At 42.8% G+C, this 20,683-nt stretch overlaps 1 protein-coding gene across 1 annotated transcript; it reads left to right on the top strand.

Moving 5' to 3' along the window:
* The first annotated feature begins 3,272 nt into the window (after positions 1-3,272).
* Positions 3,273-16,524, top strand: smg6 (SMG6 nonsense mediated mRNA decay factor). Its single transcript, XM_019261287.2, has 19 exons — positions 3,273-3,563; positions 4,655-7,040; positions 7,218-7,410; positions 7,501-7,611; positions 7,868-7,974; positions 8,373-8,451; positions 8,612-8,722; positions 10,319-10,534; positions 10,932-10,993; positions 11,163-11,308; positions 11,507-11,620; positions 12,116-12,290; positions 12,691-12,910; positions 13,032-13,211; positions 13,336-13,500; positions 13,714-13,858; positions 13,987-14,249; positions 14,394-14,475; positions 14,566-16,524. The coding sequence occupies exons 1-19, from the start codon at positions 3,473-3,475 to the stop codon at positions 14,694-14,696; spliced, it is 4,977 nt and encodes a 1,658-aa protein (XP_019116832.2). The 5' UTR covers positions 3,273-3,472; the 3' UTR covers positions 14,697-16,524.
* Positions 16,525-20,683: the final 4,159 nt, after the last annotated feature.

Here is a 20,683-nt window from a genome sequence, read left to right as displayed (position 1 = left end):
CACTGACATGCCATCACAAACTTGTGCTATACAAATCAATTTCAATTTACTGTATTTCAGTATGAACGCTGCTATCCAGGGCAGGGGATACATACATGAAAAACAGCCAGTTAAAACATAACATATAGGTCTGTCTGACTGGTTTCAGTTGGGGCACCGTACTGGAGCCATTGTTCATTGTTCAAACGCACAGAACTTTTACAGTGAAGATCCCAACAAAAGTTTCAAAAGATTAAAAAAAAGAAGATTCCAACCAAATATTCCAACAAAAAAAATGTCAGGCTGAATTTTAAGAAAAAGTGCAGCACATGAAAAATGTATAGGAAAAGTGCAGCCATTAAACACATTTGGAGGTTTGAATATTTCACTCAAGCAAGCTAATACAGACTATATGCTGTCAATGTGGAATAAGGTGATTTTAACAACCCTGATGATACCTGTGGGGGGGCTGTTTACTAAGGCTTCAAGAGGCAGTGTTGTTTGTGCATGCCATAGCCAGGAGTAATGAAATATAGTTTGGTCTCTGATTAATGTCTTTAATAATACTTTCATCGAATGAGGTCATGAAATAGCTTCTACTGCTACAGTCTGCTGTGGACTTTTCTATTTGGCTCTCTGCATTGACACATCACTCCATGTACTCCATCTCATATTGTTTTTTTCAGTCTCTCCCCTCCTTGCCATTCCCTCTGTCTCTTTATTTTTGTGAATTATACATTAAAGCCAGCTGAAATGAATCCACTCCAAGCATCCAGTACCAGCAAATATGCGTCACACCAGCCTCTGGCCTCAGACTGTCTTTCTGTGTGTCTTTCTGTCTGTCTCTCTCCCACACACACACACACACACACACACACACACACACACATGCATGTGCGCGCCTTCTTTCATTTCTGTCTCTTTCACTACTTGGGATGTGGATCCCATTTCAGTCGTCTCACTTTCATCTCCCTGTCATTTTCTCTTTTATTTCTTACCCATTTTTCAACCCCAGAATTTTTATTCTGCTCCATCCTTAGACCACAATGTCCCGCTCGTGTCTCCACCTTTCTCTTGCTGACTGTATTCCCCCATCTGTCGTCCTCCTACACTCCAGTCATCTCTAAAAAGTCATCCCCTCCCACCTCCCAGTGTCCCAGTGGGGAGAGACATATAGAGAGACAGACAGAAAGAGAGAGGGAGAGAGAGAAAATGAGATGGGGGCAGGAGAGATGGAGATATGATTGGGCTGGAGAAACCCCCCTGGTGTCAGAAATTCACCTGCACAAACTCCCTGCTTCCCCCGCTTTTTCTCATCTGTATTCAGTCTCTTCTCTCCTCCTGCATCATGCTTCCTCACCTCTCTCCCTCCCCCTTTCTCTCTCTCTGTCTCCCTCCTTCCTTCCCTCACTACCTCCCTGCCTTCCCCTCTCTGTCCTTCTGTGTCTCTTATCATCCTGCATTGCTCCACCTGCACTGTGGTGCAGCACTGACAATCAAGAACTCTGCACACATACACACACGCACGGAGGCACACGAGCGCACACACACATTCTCTCTCTCACACAAACACACACACACAGGGAGACACACGCCCACCACTTCCGGCAGCCCCCCTCCCTCTCTCACACCTCTCCACTGCAGACACGAAACATTCTACAACCCCTGGTGTGCCAGTGCTTCATCAAGGCACACTAGCGGCGCTACATCAAAACAGTTCTGCATTCACACGCGATGTGGCGTACTGTTTAAACCACATAATTATAATAATAATAATCTTAGATCTTAATTTAACATTTCTTTGTATTGGTATTGCACCCTTTCTTTGTATTCTTTGTCTTTTCTTGATGTTTTACATTTAAAAAATCATGAATAAAGTCATTAAAAATGATTAAAAACACTTATACACTCTATAAAACTGTGTAATTAGCCCAAGTCTTACTGTCTAATTTCCTGCCTCTGTTGCCTGCCTGCAGACAGAAGTAACTTTGATTACTGTAGGAAGTAATCCACAGGCATTCCTGATTACTATGCCAAAGAAGTGAGCCAAGCACCTTGGATGAATAATTTAGTGACATGATGAAGGAGTGCGTGTGCATGGAAAGAGAAGAATCGTGTGGGAGATTCATAGGAAGGACAAGAGACTCTGGCCCTTTAATTTGGTGTTGCTAGGGAAATGAAGCTGTTTACTCGAGCATCAGCCACACAGATGACACACACTCTCTCTCTCTCTTTCTCTCTCTCTTTCTGTTCATGTTTCCATCATAGGTTTCTGCAATCCCCCTCTTCACACCATCTCATGTATGTCAGCTCACGTCAAAGTCATGAGTGGAAGAGAGAACATAAAAGACGTGATGAGGAGGAAACAATGAACCACATTTATATAAATATCTTTGACAAACAACAAAAGTAGATGGGAGAAAGTTCATTGTTGGGCCAATCCAAAGTGATGGACAACAGAATGCTGAGCTAAAAGTGAGAATAAGTATTCAATCCTGACATCTAGTGGATGGTGTGTGGAACTGAGGGTGTGTGTAGGATATGCCTGTTTCATTATATAATGTGAAGAACTTTAAGCCCCTTCCCCCAGGCCTTATATATAGGTCAAGGCCTTCGTAAGAATTACATAACCACACACATTAGAGTGTGTGTGAGTGACACCCATTTTGTCAAATGTCCAACTAGTAAAAGTTAAATTAAAACAATGCTGCAAGATCTGTTAATAAAAGGGGTCCTAGTAGGACAGGCAGCATAAAATATATAGTGTTAAAATGACATTGAATACAGTGTACATTGTTATAAGGACAACAAGAGCTTGACATAACACAAAACCAGGGATTACAACTAAAGAATATACAGTCGAACAACATGTAAATAAACAAATATATTGTTTTATTTATTGTATTTTTATTTATACTGTCTGCTGTTGTTGTTTGTTTGTTTTTTAATCTTGTATGCTATGGACTTTTTTTAAAAAATCTTTTAGTGTCCTTAATGTAAATAAATTTATATAATGTTGCATATATGTTTCCATGTATTTACTGTTTTTTTTAAGATTATTATTATGTACATTTTATCTATAGATATATATATTATATATATATATATATATATATATCTATTATATATATATATCTTATATATATAGTGCAGTTCTTGTCAGTCATTTTCATTTCGTATGCTATGTATTTTTTTTAATTAATAAAGAAAAACAAACAAACAAATAAATGCAGTGATTTTATTTAAATAATAACATGATTTTTTTTAATGTAGAGAATGTAGAGTTTTTATGGTTCTTCATTTGTTTTAATAGTAAACTCTTGAACGCAGCACTTTTACTTACATTGACTAGTATCTGAACATTAATTAATAATCAGATTACTTTGAAAGGGGACTGCACTGACCGTACTACGTTACCCAAACGTCACCTTGTTGCTCCGTTTGGTCCACTCGGGCCGCCGTCCTTGTTGTGTTTGTTTTAGTGAGAGCCAAGATGGCGAACGAACTGGACAGAGTGCGAGTCTCAGCTGCGGAACTCCGAGCTGAAGCGTCGAATTCAGTCAATATAAGCGACTGCCCCAAAGGTGAGAGCGGCTGAACTGAACACTTGGAGGGAGTACATTTGTGAAAAAGTCGATAAATTGGTAGAAGAAGTGCCTCGAGCTCGCAGGAAGTAGCCCGCGGAGCTGCTAAGTTTGGAAGCAGCTAATGTTGTTAGCTTCCGTTAGCTCGCTGTGAGTTGTTCCATTCTTTGGTCCCGCGCGCTGTTTAAACGCCCCCCTCACGAGACCCGCTCAGTTATTGATGACACCAGCTGAGCCTGTTTGGATTATTCTCCGTACGCAGTCTATATGCTTGAAGTACATTAGTAGAAGGAATGTGTCCTTGATATTTGAATGGTTTGATAAACAATAAGCTCGACTCTTCGTTTAACGGTAGTTAACCATTCCAGTGACATGCCTCAGAGAACAAAAGCTTCATTTAACACGTCAGAATGGTGCGTTTCTTTTGCTGCGGGAAGTATTTCAGTGTGTTTGTAGTTCACTGTGTGTTTTGTAGTTCTACTCGCATCTCCTGCAAGCTAGCTTCTGTCTGTTGACTTGTTCATGTGTGCTGTGCAGTGTTTGTGTTTCCGTCCTCTGCTCTGATTCTCAACACTGCTGACATCCAGTGACCTGCTTCCAAACGAGCACAACTCAACTTCTTATGTGTTCAAAGAAAAAACTCTGCTGGTGTTATTTCTTTTTCTTAAGGTCAACAAACTGAACTTTATGTGGCACAACGCTCCACTGCACTGGGGGACATTTTCCAGCATTGTGATGCACATTAGTAAACTGTTTATGCTTTGCTTATTAAGAAAGTAGTGTCAACAAATTAACTTTCATTTCTATTTGTGACATTTGCTAAAAGATGACAGTGTCCAATGAATCAAGTGAATTACTGAGCCCTTTTTAGTCCAACTATGTATTTGAGATCCATAAACAGGCTGGGGAAGCCGGTGATTACTGCAAGGTGGTCTAAGGCATTGTTTATTCATTCTTTTCATAGGATTTGTTGACACAAGATAAAAAACAGAATATGCTATCCTCGGTCTTTACCCATACCCCATCTACTGCGTTGTTGACTTTGCCTTTCAGCATCTTAACTTCTTCTCTCTGTGTTTTTCTCTCTGCAGTGGAGCAGCGGGAGCGTCATGCACACAAGCAGCAGAGGAGGCGTGAGGGGAAGCGTCCCGATCTGCAGCGCTACCAGACAGTAGCCGGATCAGGACGGCATCACTGTGACAGTGAGGAGGGAGATACTGGTCAATGTGATCCCCTCGCTGCTGATTCATATGAGCAAGATCGCCCATCACAGAGGGAGAAAAAGGGTGTCTCAGAGAGACACGGATGCACAGATGGTGGGATGGCTGCAGACAAAAGGGAAGAAGACAGGATTCGAGGTGACGGTAGTAACACTCAGAACTGTAGAAAGGGCAGCCAGTCACAGGCTAAAACTGATACAAATCACACAGAAGGCTTTGTTGAAAATGACAAAGAACAGCAGGAACCTGCTGGAGATGCTAAGACAAAGAAAGCCCGCAAACCAGACCGTGAATTTTATCAACCTGGGAGCCGGAGAAACATTCAGGGAAAGGATTGTGGAGCTGGAAGAGAGCAGGAGAAACCTCCCCCCAGTAAAACAGAGCCAGAATCCCAATTAAGTACAGGTGAAAGGGAGGGCAACAAAAAAGCATCAATACAGAAGCAGGGTGGGAAAGATAAAGGTGGACAAGAAAATGTAAAGCTGTCTAAATCCAGTGAGACAAACAGAAAGCAAGAAAGTCGAGATGTGGAAAAACATCCTTTACCCTCCAATGCTTCAGTGGAGAAAATTACAAGCAAAGTAGAAAAGCTCAGCATGAAATATCAAAGTAAAGTGGGAAATGAAGTTGTTGAAGAGTTAAGTCGTAGGAGAGGAGAAACCACTGATAAGGAAAGGATGGGCCAAGGGGGAGGGAAAAAAGAGGAGGAAGAAAAGGTGGAGAAAAAGAGAGAAAGGGGAAATCGCAGGAGAAGAGGAGGGGAGAAGGAAAAGGAGAAAAATCAGGACTTCAAAAGAGGAGACACTGCAATCGGTGGTGGAGGAAAAAATGAATGGGGGAAAGCAGAGAAGGAAAGAGACAAGAGAGCAGCGGCAGTAGATCGGGATAACAAACCAGGTAAGACAGGAGAGACACATCCAAGCAAAGGAAGAGAGAATCACAGAGACAGCAGAAGAGGAGACAACAACAATAACCGCTCCAGAGATGCAGAGAAAGATGCTAAGACACAACGAAATGTAGACAGCGCTGTGGAAAGAGGTGATAGAAATCAACCCAATGCAAACATCACAACACCAACCTCCAAACGCTATTCCAAATCAGACATACGGCGCTCACGGAATCGAACTTACAGCAGCAGCTCAGCCAGCAGTGTGACCAGCCTGGATGGTCCTGGATTAGGGATGGATGTGGACAGTACCAAGTGGTCACGCTTAGACCAGAGACACAATAACAAAGAGGGGGTGGCTAACACTGGGGAAGGACGAAGGAGGCATTTACAAAGCTGGACAACCAATGGGGAATCATCTACAGAATCACTAGAAGGGAGTGAGATTAGTGACATTGTAGAGGAAAGGAGGAGGAGAAGAAGAGGTGGGGAGGAAGAGCTGAGTGCAGAGAGGCGGAGGGAAGAAAGGAACAAGCCAAAGGGAAACAGAGGTGGAGGTCGGGGAATCCTGAGAGTTTCTATAGAGAAACAGTCAGGCACCTCTCCACACAGTGGGGTTGCACAAAATCGCAAGCAAGGCTTGGTCCCTCGTGGTAGAGGGGGGGGCATCCTGGTGCTACCGGCCCGCACAGACATCTCTAATTCACCCGAGGTCGGGCAAAGGCTTCTTTTTGGTGGAATTAGGGGAGGATCATCTTCTAGGAGTAGAGGAGGCAGAGGAGGAGGACTGAGACGACTTTGGGATCCAAATAACCCAGACCAGAAACCTGCTCTCGCCAGCACCCAGTCCACACAGCATTCACCCCTCCAGCAGCCTGTGTATCTTCAGACAGGGGCCGGATATGGACAACTCCACTTTCTGGACACAGACGATGAGGTGACAGGCAGTCCCCCAGTGCCACAGGGTGAGCACTTTCGATCCAAGCAGGCTGCTGCCATGGCCTACTACAAATTCCAAAACTCTGACAACCCCTACTGCTACCCCATGCCAACCAGCAACCCACATAACCCAGGCACAGCCACCAGCCAGCGCTACCCATACCCATATCATATGGGAGCCTACCAAATGGCTTCCCCTAACGGTATGTACCCGGGCCCCGGTGTGGGTCAGTTCTGTGGAAGTTATAGGGGAACAGGTTATACCCCGCAAAGTGCAGGAGGTACTGTAATATTGGAAGAGGTGGAGCAACAAGCCAGAGGGGAGCTGGGGAGGCTGCTGAGGGCTGCAGATGCACAGGAGCTGCAGCTCAGTAACCTGCTGTCCAGAGACAGAGTGAGTGCTGATGGACTGGATCGCATGGCTCAGCTCAGGTGAGGACTCCAGAGGAAAAGATGTGTTTTATTGGCATTTGTGTGTGTGTTTAATGTTTTTTTTTTTTTTTTACTCATTCTGTTTGTTTGGCTATCAGTTGCTCATTGGGACCAATTCTTAATAAACTGGCCAGGTGCCATATTGAAAATGTCTTGTTATGTTCTCATGTTTTCTAGGGCTGATCTTTTGGGCGTGTATGAGCAGGTCATCCTGACAGACATCGAGCTGTCAGACTCTCAGAACGTGGATCAAGCCTTGTGGAAGAACGTCTTTTACCAGGTCATAGAGCGCTTCCGGCAGCTCCTCAAAGACCCCACCTTTGACAACACCCCTCATATCAGGAACATGCTGCTCACACTGCTTGACGAGGTAAGAACAGTGTTATGTGAAATTTGGCCTGGATAGTTTGTAAGTCACTGATTCTAATTTCACATTGTGCTTGTTGTCTGTGTTTTACAGGGAGCTCTGTTCTTTGACGCGCTACTTCAGAAGCTGCAGACGGTGTATCAGTTTAAATTAGAGGACTACATGGACGGAATGGCTATCAGGGCTCGGCCATTACGCAAAACAGTACGCCAATACTCCTTTTTAGTCTGCGTGTGCATTTAACGTGTTCAGAGATTTATTTTATAATGATTGTTAACGTTTGCTTGAATATATACTACATATACAGTGAAGATTGGAAGTAACATAGCAGGCACACAACAGTCAATGATCAGATCACCATCTTACCAGAAATATAGTTGATTGTGTGTTGACAATTATGTCAACACAGCACATTGAACTTTGAATGTAGGGAATGTTTTCTTGATTTTGTCTGTTTCAGGTAAAGTATGCACTCATCAGTGCTCAGCGCTGCATGATCTGTCAGGGAGATATAGCACGTTATCGGGAGCAAGCCAGCGACTCTGCAAACTATGGCAAGGCTCGCAGGTAGGCTGTAATTCAAGCATTCTCTGTTGTGAAATGTCTTCCACACACTGAAGAGTATGGGATATGTATTGGCATCTAACATTTGATCTGTGTCAGGAGGTTGTTGTGTGAAAATCTGGTCCAACAACGAGTTGGCAGAACTAGGCTCTTTACCGTGTGATCATTGTTACACCTGTTCAGTTTCTTTCGGACAACTGGTTTCCATTTATTGCTGATCATTTTTGAATATTCCTGTACACGTTCTAATCTCTGAGAGCTTTTTTGAACTTCCTCAGCCTTGAACTTGTTTTTCTTGACATGCTACCTGCTAAAGATAAACAATACCATAAGATAACTGGAAAGGTCAAAGGTTCAACAGACTTGTTCTGACTCATTTCGTTGTGTCTCATTTTTCTTAGCTGGTACCTGAAAGCCCAGCAGATTGCTCCCAAAAATGGACGACCATATAATCAGCTGGCCCTGCTGGCAGTCTATACAGTAAGTGATATGTTGTTATTTAGCTGAAGATTTTGTTTTATTTATTGTTGCAACTGTATTTTGAATAATGAACTGCTCACATCTATCTAGTGTGTATGTCATTTAGTAGGATATCTCAATCCCTTTTTAATCTCTTCCAACCTTCCTCTCTCACACACAGAAGCGGAAGTTGGATGCTGTGTATTATTATATGCGCAGTTTGGCAGCTTCCAACCCCATTCTGACTGCAAAGGAAAGCCTAATGAGTCTGTTTGAGGAAGCTAAGCGTAAAGTGAGACACACACACACACACACACACACACACAGTCACACACTTCAGTCGTTCACTGGTCTCCTCAGTTGTAACCCAAATTTACAGCCTTGACTTGGATACACTCACAGAAAATAATTTAAAGTCAGAAGCTGTGAAATGAACTGCCCCAATAATGTGACAGAAGTGTGATCTCAGAAGGTCATTAGAAGTGAAGTGTTTGTTAAACCACAGTTATACCTGCCCAAGACAGGAACAATATGTAACTTTGCCAAGCAGCTAAAACTTTTCAAGCGGTCGCTTGAGGCTGGCTCCAGAAGTGAGTCAGTCTCCATAAGTCCCGATGTTCAAATGTCCAACTTTGCAGCTCACAACTATGCAGGATTAAGAGTGTGGACGCCATTACATATGGCCTATTAGTAGGGATGGGAATTGATAAGATTTTTACGATTCCGATTCGGTTATCAATTCTGCTTAACGATTCTATTCTTTATCGATTCTCATTTGGGAAAAAAAGGAGAACAAACAGTTTGATCAGCATCATCTAGAGGAGGTAGTGAACTAGAGCGAGTACTAGTACAGCTGCCAGCCTCTGAGCCAGCCAGACTCTCTCTCTCGTCATGGTCATCTTCTAAATGTAATGCAGAAGGCATTCGTTTAATGTGAACTGTTGTACCATGTTTTACAAAGAAGCACATTGCTCTAACATGGTAGGCAGTGTGTTATTTACATTCTGTAGTAACAGAGGTGGTCAAAGCCTGGCTGCTGCGCCTGCTGCTAGGTTGAGATTCATCTCCAGTCTGAAGTGTGTCAAAAACACGGCATTCATTTAAAAATATTGCATGTTGTGTGCGCAAATATTTCTGCATGTTCTTCGTGTTCCCTCCTGATGCTGTTATCTCCACTTTGCAATGATTGCAAGTCGCCCTGTTGCCATCTGTTTTGGTAAAATGCAGCCAAACTTTGGAGCGTTTGAACCGAGTGGGTGCCATTGTTTACTACTACTACACGTGCGAAACTTGCGTAAATTACATGCCGTAATTTGTCGTGCTTGCTGGAATCGAGCGTGCGTAACTTCTTATGCAACGTGATTCGTGCTTTCTGGAATCGATATGAGAATCATTAGATAAACTGCCAAACGATTCCATGGAATTGAAACACGGTTCTCAACAAGAACCAGTTCTCGATTCCCATCCCTACCTATTAGCGCACACACGAGTCTGACCGCTTTAGCTCAGGTTTATCCACAATCCACGTCTTTGTCGATATTTAGATTAGCCGGGAGGCGGAAGAAGCAGGATATTTTCGGCTTCAAACCTACGGGTGACGTCGCTCAGTCCCTGTCCATTCTTTATACTATTCAGAACAGTGGAGAGTCGTCGCCTGACTGTAGTGTTGTTGTCAAGAAGCTCATATTTCAGTAAATACCTTATATATTGTTCTTTTCACTGATTTCATCGTGTCCTAAGTAAAGTATAATGCAAATATAATGATTTAGATGTAGTAATGTGTTCATTCAATAATTTGATTACTCAGTTACCTTACCTAAGTTTACTATAATCTGGTTAGGCTCAAGGCAGTGCGAGAGCTTCCTGTTTACAGACTTTGTTTTTATAGACTGAGCAGCTTGAGCGAAGGAGGAGGCAGGAGCATGAAGGAGGCTCCAGGGGTCCAGCAGTCAGAGGAAGAGGGAGAGGGGAGGATGGAGCACGTGTGGAGATTTGGATTCGCCCCAGCGGACAAGCAGCAACCCCATCCTCACAGAGAGGAGGTAGTGAATCCAGCAGAGACTCTGAACAGGATGGAGAGCTGGGCAGTCTCAGTGCGAGTGATGTAAGATCTCTTCCTTTCTTTCTCACACACACAAATACACACATTTGTTTACTTTCCTGTTTTGTGTATCAGTTACATTATGACTGCATTGTGCTGTACAGCAGTTTCAGTCATTATATTAATAGTAGTCAATTTCTTGACTGTTTAATGAGCCCATTTGTCCCTCTCCAATGTTCCCTGTTTCCTATTTGTCAGTGTGTCCTGTTGATAGAGGCATCTGTATGTGTCCTCTTTGCTCTGTTCAGCTTCAGTCTATTTCCATGTCTACTGTTCAAATTCCCGGTGCTTTGTCAGTGGATAAAGATGTTTTCTTGTCATTCGATGTGCTTTTTCTTCATAGTTCATAAAATAATTGAACTAACATCTTCTTTCTGTCTTTGTTTTTTTTCCTCTACAGCTAAATAAGAGATTTATTCTGAGTTTTCTGCATGCACATGGAAAGCTCTTCACTAAAGTGGGGTGAGTGCTTTATTCATTCATTTATTCCAGCTTTTAATTGAAGGGACTGAATGAGAATATAATGTGAACATTTTATTTTTGTGTTTCTGTGTGTGTTCGTGTGTGTGTTCGTGTGTGTGTTCCTGTGTGTGTTCGTGTGTGTGTTCGTGTGTGCGCTTTGCCTATACAGCATGGAAACCTTCCCTGCAGTGGCGAGCCGTGTTCTACAGGAGTTCAGGACACTTCTTCAGCACGGCCCTTCACTACTGGGCAGCACACACATTCTGCAGATCATCACTATCAACATGTTCACCATACACAACGCTCACAGCAGAGGTAAGGCTCACATATTATCTACAACAAATATGACAAAATTCAAATAAATGAGGAGCAACTTATTCTAACTTTATGTTTGAACCTGGCCATTTCAGAGTTGCTCATCTCATCTTCTCACATGCTACTAGAATAGTTCATATTGAAGCGAAGAGTGTTTAGGAAGTACTGTTCCATCTTCTTGTCTGTGTCTGTGATTAGGTGAAGAAGGAGAGGTGCGATCCGTTTTACAAGAGCAGAGCACCGTGCTGGGCCTGGGCATGTTTGCACTGCTAGTGCAGCGCTGCACTGAACTGCTCAGAGATATTCCTGCAGGTATACACACACACACACACACACACACACACACACACACACACAGGAAGCTCTACACACTTCAAGTACCGGATGAGCAGCATTTTGTGGCCTTAAACTCTGATCATATCCAATCCAATTCAGACAATTTGAAATAAAGGTCAACATTAGTCTAAGGGTGTACAGATAAAAGATGAGAACAGGCCCACAGCACATCAGTGGAGATTATTCACAGGGCTAATTAGTAAACAGCGTATTGCTGTGCATGCATCAGCTGTTATCCTACGATCATCTGCTGCGCTTTATTTATTTATCATGTGTTAACATGTTATCACATGTTTTTGACTGCAAATAGGGAGTTTGGTAACTTCTGTTGGACTTGACATCTTGGAATAATCATAATCTATTTTTTTATTTACACAGCTGTGATAACATTTTGTGAATTTTATGTTGGACCCAAAACATCCTCCTGTTTTTGATCCTCCTGGTTCTGAAAAAAAAAAAACTCTTATGCAGAACCAGTTTCCATGGCAGACACAGAGGAGCAGGGCAAAGAGGAGAAGCTGGAGGGTATGGTGAGAGTCTCTGCCTTCCCATTGGACCTTAGAGAACTACTGCCAAGCATCAAGGTTTGGTCTGACTGGATGCTGGGATGCCCAGACCAGTGGAACCCACCCCCATGCAGTATAGAGTGAGTATTTTGACCCTTATGCCTCACTTTGGCATGAGTAAAGGTGTGACTTTCTTTTTGAATTTTGAATTTCAACCGCAGACCCTGTAATAACAGATCCTATAAACTGCATAGCACAGCAAGGACAGAAATATCCCAGTCATGTTATGTCATTCATTGTCAGCATTTCACAACTTCTCCGGTCTTTTGTTGACCCTCTCCAACTGTTTTGACACCTGTCAAGTTTCAGCATTTGATAATGTGCCAACCTTTTTTGGAAATAGATTGTAGCAGCTTTAAATCACTACCTCATAGTAATCTGTTGGTGCTGCTCATGGCCTTGACCAGTACTCTCTTCAAACTGTACCTTTTTAAAATACTCATTCCTCACGTTCATGTGTGGTCTCTCCTCTCCATCAAGCTGCTCCCCTGATGTTTGGCAGTGCCTGGCTGACCTGTGTAACGTCCTGGCCCGTGTGGACCACGGAGAAGTGCCGCTGTACAAAGTCGACACTGACGAAAGCGAAGGAGATGAGGAGCTGACCGTGCTGCAGCTGAAGGAGGACAGGCTCCTTGCTGGCTTTATACCACTGCTGGCTGCACCACAGGAGCCCTGTTACACAGACAGACACACTGACATGGTGAGTGTACACAGATGAAGTAAAGGTCTATTTCATTATATTATACACATTTTAGAATTACTGATTATTTTGAGTTTGCATGGACTTCCTGTCCTCATAGACCTTCATCCTCTTTCCTCAGGCGATAGCAGCAGACTGTAAGAGAGTCACTGTGCTCAAATACTTTTTGGAGGCTTTGTGTGGACAGGAAGAGCCTTTGTTGGCGTTTAAGGGAGGCAAGTACGTCTCTGTAGCAGCTTCTCCTCCATCTAACCACTCGGTGGATACAGGGAGCAGACAGGATCATCTAACAGAGAAAGAGGTGATGCTCTAACAGTCATGCTCTATTCATTTAGCTCCTTCTCTTCATCTAGAGCTGCACAGATCTAAAATAAAATGTTAATTTCTGAAAATGTTTCTCATTCTCGTCCGTGTCTGTTTGGCAGACTGATGATGTCATAGTCGAGGCCGAGTCCTCTCTCTCGGCATCAGAAGGAGAGGATGGTGAGGAGGCGGGAGACAGTGAGAATGACATCAGACAGCTGAAGGCGAGACGTCACGCCCTCGCTAACAAACTGGCACAGCAACAGAAGCGCAGGGATAAAATCCAGGTAAGACCAGCACCACAGACAGAGCTGATAATAACTATACATATCAGGAAATACATTGCATTGAGCATTACTCTGCATGTCACAGCCTGAAACAATAAAAACAAACCTGTTTGTTTCCTAATGGATTTTTACTGAATGTCTTTTTTGTTACTCTTTCCATTGATGAGGAAAAGCCCAGAAAAAGTAATCACATTTTCTGTGTGTGTGTTTCAGGCGGTGCTGCAAACAGGCGGGCAGTTGGAGCTGGAAGTGAGGCCTCTCTTTTTGGTTCCAGACACAAATGGATTCATCGATCACCTGGGAGGGCTGAGGAAACTTCTTCAGTGTGGAACATACATAATCGTTGTGCCACTCATCGGTAAGAAAGGGGTGGAGAAGGATAAAATATATATGTTTATAAAATATATGTTTATAAACATATGTTTGTAAAATATGTTTAAAATGCTTGTCCTGTGCACTCATGCTGTGATGTGTGTTCTCCTTCAGTGATTACAGAGCTGGACGGCTTGGCAAAAGGCCAGGATAACTTTGGTGGGGGAATGGGCTCAGGAGGGCGTAGCACTGGCAGTCGCAGCAACTATAATATCAGTGCAACCCACGTGCGTGCAGTGCAGGAGAAGGCCCGGCTGGCAGTGGCTTTCCTCGAAAGAGGCTTTGAGGCCAGGGAGCCGTGCCTCCGAGCCCTGACAAGCAGAGGAAATCAGCTCGAGTCCATTGCCTTCCGCAGTGAAGACACTTCTGGTCAGCAGGTGAGAGCCCAAATAAACACAGCTCACAATGTTTTATTTAGTTTTATTATCTCTTTGCTATTAGTCCTCTTGTGCTGGGAAGCATGCTACTTTACATTACTACTCCTGCTAAATGTTTCTGCTGTGTCTTCTGTTGTTTCTCAGGGTAACAATGATGATGTCATTCTGTCCTGCTGTCTCCACTACTGCAAAGACAAGGCAAAAGATTTCATGCCTGATCAGAGAAGTATGTAACATTGACTGTCCACTTTTCAGTCAGTCCTCACACACACATACTGCTTACTTCATCTTACTACCTCTCCTTCCTCACACACAGATGGGACAGTCAGGCTCCAAAGGGAGGTGGTACTGCTTACAGACGACCGTAACCTGCGGGTCAAAGCTTTGACCCGCAATGTCCCGGTCCGAGACATCCCCGCTTTTCTCAGCTGGGCCAAAGTGGGCTGAACCAGGCTAAGCTGGAATCAAAGGAACCCAACCGCTGAAGCCTGCTTGCCACTCAGCCAAGGAGAGAGAAGACACACTTAAGCAGAGGAAGAAGAGGATGAGAAGACAGGGGAGATGATGAAGAAAGTGAAGAACCACTTCTTATGAAATACAAGCAAATGTAGTGAGAGCAGAGTGGTTTCAATCAGCTTTCCCCTCCTTGTGATGGAGTGTGTGTATGTGTGTGTGTGTGTGCGTGTTAAGATCAGAGAGCTTCCCCAGAAAGAGACAGGGAGACTTAATATGTCTCAGGAAGGCTGGACTGGAAGGTAGTGAGGAGGTAAAAGAGTGATTTGTTTTGGAAGTTGTCTGGTCCGGCCTCGAGCCTCTGCTCCTAGTTAGTAAGTGTACTCTGCAAGCAGTATGAAAATTTGAGCCTAATGATAGTAGGAGGCAGAGATGGAGTGTTAATGGTCACTAAATTGATTAAAGACAGCAGTAATGAAGGCTTTAAGTGGCACTTCCACGCTTCTCTGTGAGCCTCGTCATATTTGACTGCTCTGGCCTCCACAGCAGAGCAGAGAGAGATGGAGATGGAGGAAGCACAGCTGGAGGGTCTTTGTCAGTACAGTAAAAAGTGACTGATTGTAGTGAAGGCTAATCCAGACCCCTCATGCAACCTCAACACTTTTGCAGACCATGGTGTTTCCTGCTAACGCTGTTAGCAGAGCGAGTGCCTGGTGCCTGTTGTGTGGGTTGTTCCTCTAGCTTGATGCTAACATTCAAATTATTTAAAAGTTTTTTAAAAGTCAACAACATAAAGAAACCACATTCATTATTATTTGTGTTCCTTTTTGTTTCTGAGCTTGTGTGTAAAGTTTAGTTTCCTTCCTTCTTGTAGTCTCTCCCAAACAGCATTAGTTATTCTTTAATCACATCTGGGTGCAGATTCCTTCTGTTTTAGAGCAATATAACAGATGTGTGATATTTAATATATCAAGACTACTCAGCTGATTTGTGGTGAGTTTTCAGTTCCAGTTTATTTTACATTGACTAACTCATTTTGAATTAAATTGCACCACACTGAAAACAATGTGGGACAAAAATACTGCAAATATAGTTTGAGCTGGTCTTCAGATGGCCATGAGGAGATGGTTTGGTCGTCCACAGTTACGATTGATGAATATTTCACTTTGTTTTCACCTTTTGACTCCTCTCAGTCTTTGTGCTTTTGTTTCATATCATAACAGTCGCTTATCTTTTCATGAAATCTGCTTTAATTTTCATCAAATTAAATCTGCTTTCATTTTACTTTTGTCAAAGTCACGTCCACTAATCACCTGGAACAAACTGCATAAGTTCTACGTGATAATTAACAGCACCTCACTGACACATCCTCAACAAACATTTAACAGAAAGGGAATATTTGTTTGCTCGCTGTGCATTGCTTCAGAAGATTCCAAGTTCTGTCACTGCTCGTGTCTGTGTGCGAGACTGTCTGAATGTTCAAAATACGTAATCTGCACCTGCGTCCTCTGTTTTCCCATCTTACATAATTCATCATTCACTCATCAGTTTATCATATGGATTTAAAGTAACACTGTTCAAGTGGCTACCTTGCTTTATATTCGTGGTGTTCAGCTACACTCGTACGACTCTGTCAGCAGTTGATTCTGTATTTGTGTTTTTTTCAGTTTCTGTGTTCTGGTGCTACTGTAGTGTTCAGTACAATCTATTGTGTTCAGTGGCAATGCAGCAGTGTTTTAGTGTTGGAGCAAACGTAATGAATACATAATCAGATTAACACAAATGATGTTTCATCCTTATCATTAAAGATGTTTTGAAGTCACTTTGTTTCTCATTCATGTGGAAAGAATAACACATTTAAACCTCCAACAACACGAACAATGCCTCTGCTCTATTCAGGCGTCCTGTGAGCCAGCAGGAGCAATATGATGATTTACACCTGTCAAAACGTCTGCCTATACAAAGATATTGTAAAGCATACATCAAATGTCAAATAGAAATGTAGAGAGTTGAGTCACTGCAATGAAAAAATGGTTTCTAAAAAAAAGTTGGACAGAGTTGAAACTGAACAGTTTGGATTCATTCAGCACATGGCAATAAAATCTAAATAATAGATGACAACAGAACCACGTCATCCGCACACTCAAACCTCTGCATGTTAGCCCTCATGTGGTACTCGAACACGACACAGGCAGGAGTGATAGAAGCCGGTGTTCAGGCTGGATTGTGGCACTAACACAGGACATGACAAGCCTGAGGAGATGTGTAGTTCAACCAGAGATTCAATTGGGCTAGAGCTCAGCCCTCTGCTGAGGTGTTTCTTTTTTTTTTTTTTAATACTCTTTTTATTGGATTTATCTGGTTTTTGGGTACAAACATTAGGAAAGCAAAACAGACAACAAAACATACAGAACAAGCAAACAAACAAAACAAAGCAAATAACGATAATAATAACAGCAAGCAAAACAATACCCACCCCAAACTAACAATGAGCACTGCAACATGTGTCTTTACATATATATATATATATATATACATCCATATACACATACCTCCATATATACACAAATGTACATACATACAGAATCAGCAAGATGATAGGAGACAGGCAAGTAAAAAGCATGTATAAAATGAATAGAATGAAGCAAAATAGCAAAATAACATAAAAAGGCAGTCAGGCCTCCCCTCCCAGAAGAAGATTATGAGTTATGGTTTCTGTAAGAAGGAGTGTACCGGTGCCCAGATCCTCCAAAACTTGACTGATTTGTGGTTAAGGTCATGAGTCAACTTCTCAATAGGAATAAGAGCAGAAATCTGTGTTATCCACATGTCGACTGTAGGGACCTGGGGGGTCGACCACCAGCTGAGGTGTTTCTAATAATCATGAGCGTAGCTACTATTATAGGACTTTTTAAAATCATTAGTGGGGATCCCCTCTGTCACCATGTCAAACATCAGCGAGCTACATCTGTTCACTCATCGCTGTGTCAAAGCGTCATTACTGAATCTGTTTCATTTGTTTATTGGTATAAAACCTGAATCAGCTTCCCGCACGCACACACACACACACACACCAGGTGCTGCTGATGCGCCACCGACAGGGTTGTAAATTGATAGAAGATGTATTAAACGGATGGTGTGAGGTAAAACCCAAATGTTTTGAGACATGTTGACCACTCCTCCTCCTCCTCCTCCTCCTCCTCCTCCTCCTCACAAAAGCCAGTTCAAGCACTGAGTTCAGCCATACTGTAGTGACTAATGTGACAGCTGTGAAAAAGTGTAATGACCATGATCATCATGTAGACTGAGCTGCTCCGCTTCTGTCCTGAGGTTCTATTCTTAGAGCTGATATATGGTTAGATTTCAAACTCTCAGTGTTGATGAAGAGCGAGGCCCACAGAGTCCGTCAGGAGCAGCTCAGATCGGAGCCGTGACACTTCCACACTACTCACTGTTACATGATCCAACTCACTCTTCAACAACAAGCAGCCAGTGCTGATGCATCTGAATACAAGCAGCAGTGTGACACATGTTCAGGTCTGCTTTGAATAAACATCTATGGTTATAGTCTGAGGGATTCCTTATTTACATTATATTTGTGTGTGTGTGTGTGTGTGTGTGTGTGTGTGTGTGTGTGTCAGGGACACAAAGTTCTGCAGCCGATCCATCCATATCATTTGCTTCAGTATACTTCTGTGCCTGGATACAGACCACACAGGCAGGACCTGTTTCCCATCATCATGACAACAGTGCTGCAGAGCAACCAATCAGAACCCTCTGTGCCCCGTTCTACTTGCTGATTGGTCTCTGAGCCTGTAGCCTGTTGTGGAATGCCCATCTCTAACCCTGTCTGCTACCATGCACACTGCATACATCTTATATTTCCTTGATTCAGATTACACCCACCTGCATCTGTAATCCTTTGATTTGAGATGTGGTGTCACGTTCACACTGAGGCGTTTGTCATGCCAGAACTAAAACATCTCAATCAAAAGTATGTGTGTGAATATAAAATATAGAGGCTTCAGCTACAGATATGGCCACATGTATGCTTCCCTGATAACATCATGAAAAGTGACAGATCATCTGCAGCACATCAGTGGATTTGTGTCAGTTGGCAGGCTGAGTGCAGAGGTGCTGAACACACTGTCTGCACTTTGTATTATATAAGCAAGTCATAACACTCTATATTATGGACCGCAAGATGTTATACTCATCACAAGCTTTCATAGGTTGACTGGTCATAGTACTGTAATTATGTTTCCTAATCTAGTCTGCACGGTTTGTTTACTAGAATACCTGATTGTGCTCTTGCATCATGTTCCAGACCATGACTGATGACAAGCAAATGCTGTATGCTGCACCTTGATCATCTTTCTTGGATATATATATATATATATATATATATCCAAGAAAGATGATCAAGGTGCAGCATACAGCATTTGCTTGTCATCAGTCATGGTCTGGAACATGATGCAAGAGCACAATCAGGTATTCTAGTAAACAAACCGTTACTAATCTGTTTCATTTGTTTATTGGTATAAAACCTGAATCAGCTTCCCGCCGCACACACACACACACACCACCAGGTGCTGCTGATGCGCCACCGACAGGGTTGTAATTGATAGAAGATGTATTAAACGGATGGTGTGAGGTAAAACCCAAATGTTTTGAGACATGTTGACCACTCCTCCTCCTCCTCCTCCTCCTCTCCCCTCCTCACAAAAGCCAGTTAAGCACTGAGTTTCAGCCATACTGTAGTGACTAATGTGACAGCTGTGAAAAAGTGTTAATGCCATGATCATCATGTAGATGAGCTGCTCCGCTCTGTCCTGAGGTTCTATTCTTAGAGCTGATATATGGTTAGATTTCAAACTCTCAGTGTTGATGAAGAGCGGGCCCACAGAGTCCGTCAGGAGCACTCAGATCGGAGCCGTGACACTTCCACACTACTCACTGTTACATGATCCAACTCCTCTTCAACAAAAAGCAGCCAGTGCGATGGCATCTGAATACAAGCAGCAGTGTGACACATGTTCAGGTCTGCTTTGAATAAACATCTATGGTTATAGTCTGGAGGGATTCCTTATTACATTATATTTGTGTGTGTGTGGTTGTGTGTGTGTGTGTGTGTGTGTGTGTGTGGTGTGTGTGTGTGTGTGTCAGGGACACAAAGTTCTGCAGCCGATCCATCCAATCATTTGCTCAGTATACTTCTGTGCCTGGATACAGACCACACAGGCAGGACCTGTTTCCATCATCATGACAACAGTGCTGCAGAGCAACCAATCAGAACCCTCTGTGCCCCTCTACTTGCTGATTGGTCTCTGAGCCGGTAGCTGTTGTGGAATGCCCATCTCTAACCCTGTCTGCTACATGCACACTGCATACATCTTATATTTCCTTGATTCAGATTACACCCACCTGGCATCTGTAATCCTTTGATTGAGATGTGGTTCACGTTCACACTGAGGCGTTTGTCATGCCAGAACTAAAACATCTCAATCAAAAGTATGTGTGTGAATATAAAATATAGAGGCTTCAGCACAGTATGGCCACATGTAGCTTCCCGATAACATCATGAAAAGTGACAGATCATCTGCAGCACATCAGTGGATTTGTGTCAGTTGCAGGCTGAGTGCAGAGGTGCTGACACACATGTCTGCACTTTGTATTATAAAGCAAGTCATAACACTCTATATTATGGACCGCAAGATGTTATACTCATCACAAGCTTTCAAGTTGACTGGTCATAGTATGTAATTATGTTCCTATCTAGTCTGCACGGTTGGTTTACTAGAATACCTGATTGGGCTCTTGCATCATGTTCCAGACCATGACGATGACAAGCAAATGCTGTTATGCTGCACCTTGATCATCTTTCTTGGATATATATAATATATATATAAATATATATATATTATTATATATATATATATATATAGATATAATATTTAAAAAAGTAGATTTTTTCCACACAA

Source organism: Larimichthys crocea, chromosome XXII (assembly GCF_000972845.2).
Source record: "Larimichthys crocea isolate SSNF chromosome XXII, L_crocea_2.0, whole genome shotgun sequence".
Lineage (NCBI taxonomy): Eukaryota > Metazoa > Chordata > Actinopteri > Sciaenidae > Larimichthys > Larimichthys crocea.
Note: the sequence above shows the minus strand (reverse complement) of the source record. Positions and strands in the feature narration are given on the sequence as shown.

Coding starts and splice junctions, on each gene's coding strand:
- smg6 (XM_019261287.2), top strand. CDS start 3,473: ATGGCGAACGAACTGGACAGAGTGCGAGTCTCAGCTGCGGAACTCCGA. Junction 7,041..7,217: donor GATCGCATGGCTCAGCTCAG/GTGAGGACTCCA, acceptor CATGTTTTCTAG/GGCTGATCTTTTGGGCGTGT. Junction 8,452..8,611: donor CCCTGCTGGCAGTCTATACA/GTAAGTGATATG, acceptor TCTCACACACAG/AAGCGGAAGTTGGATGCTGT.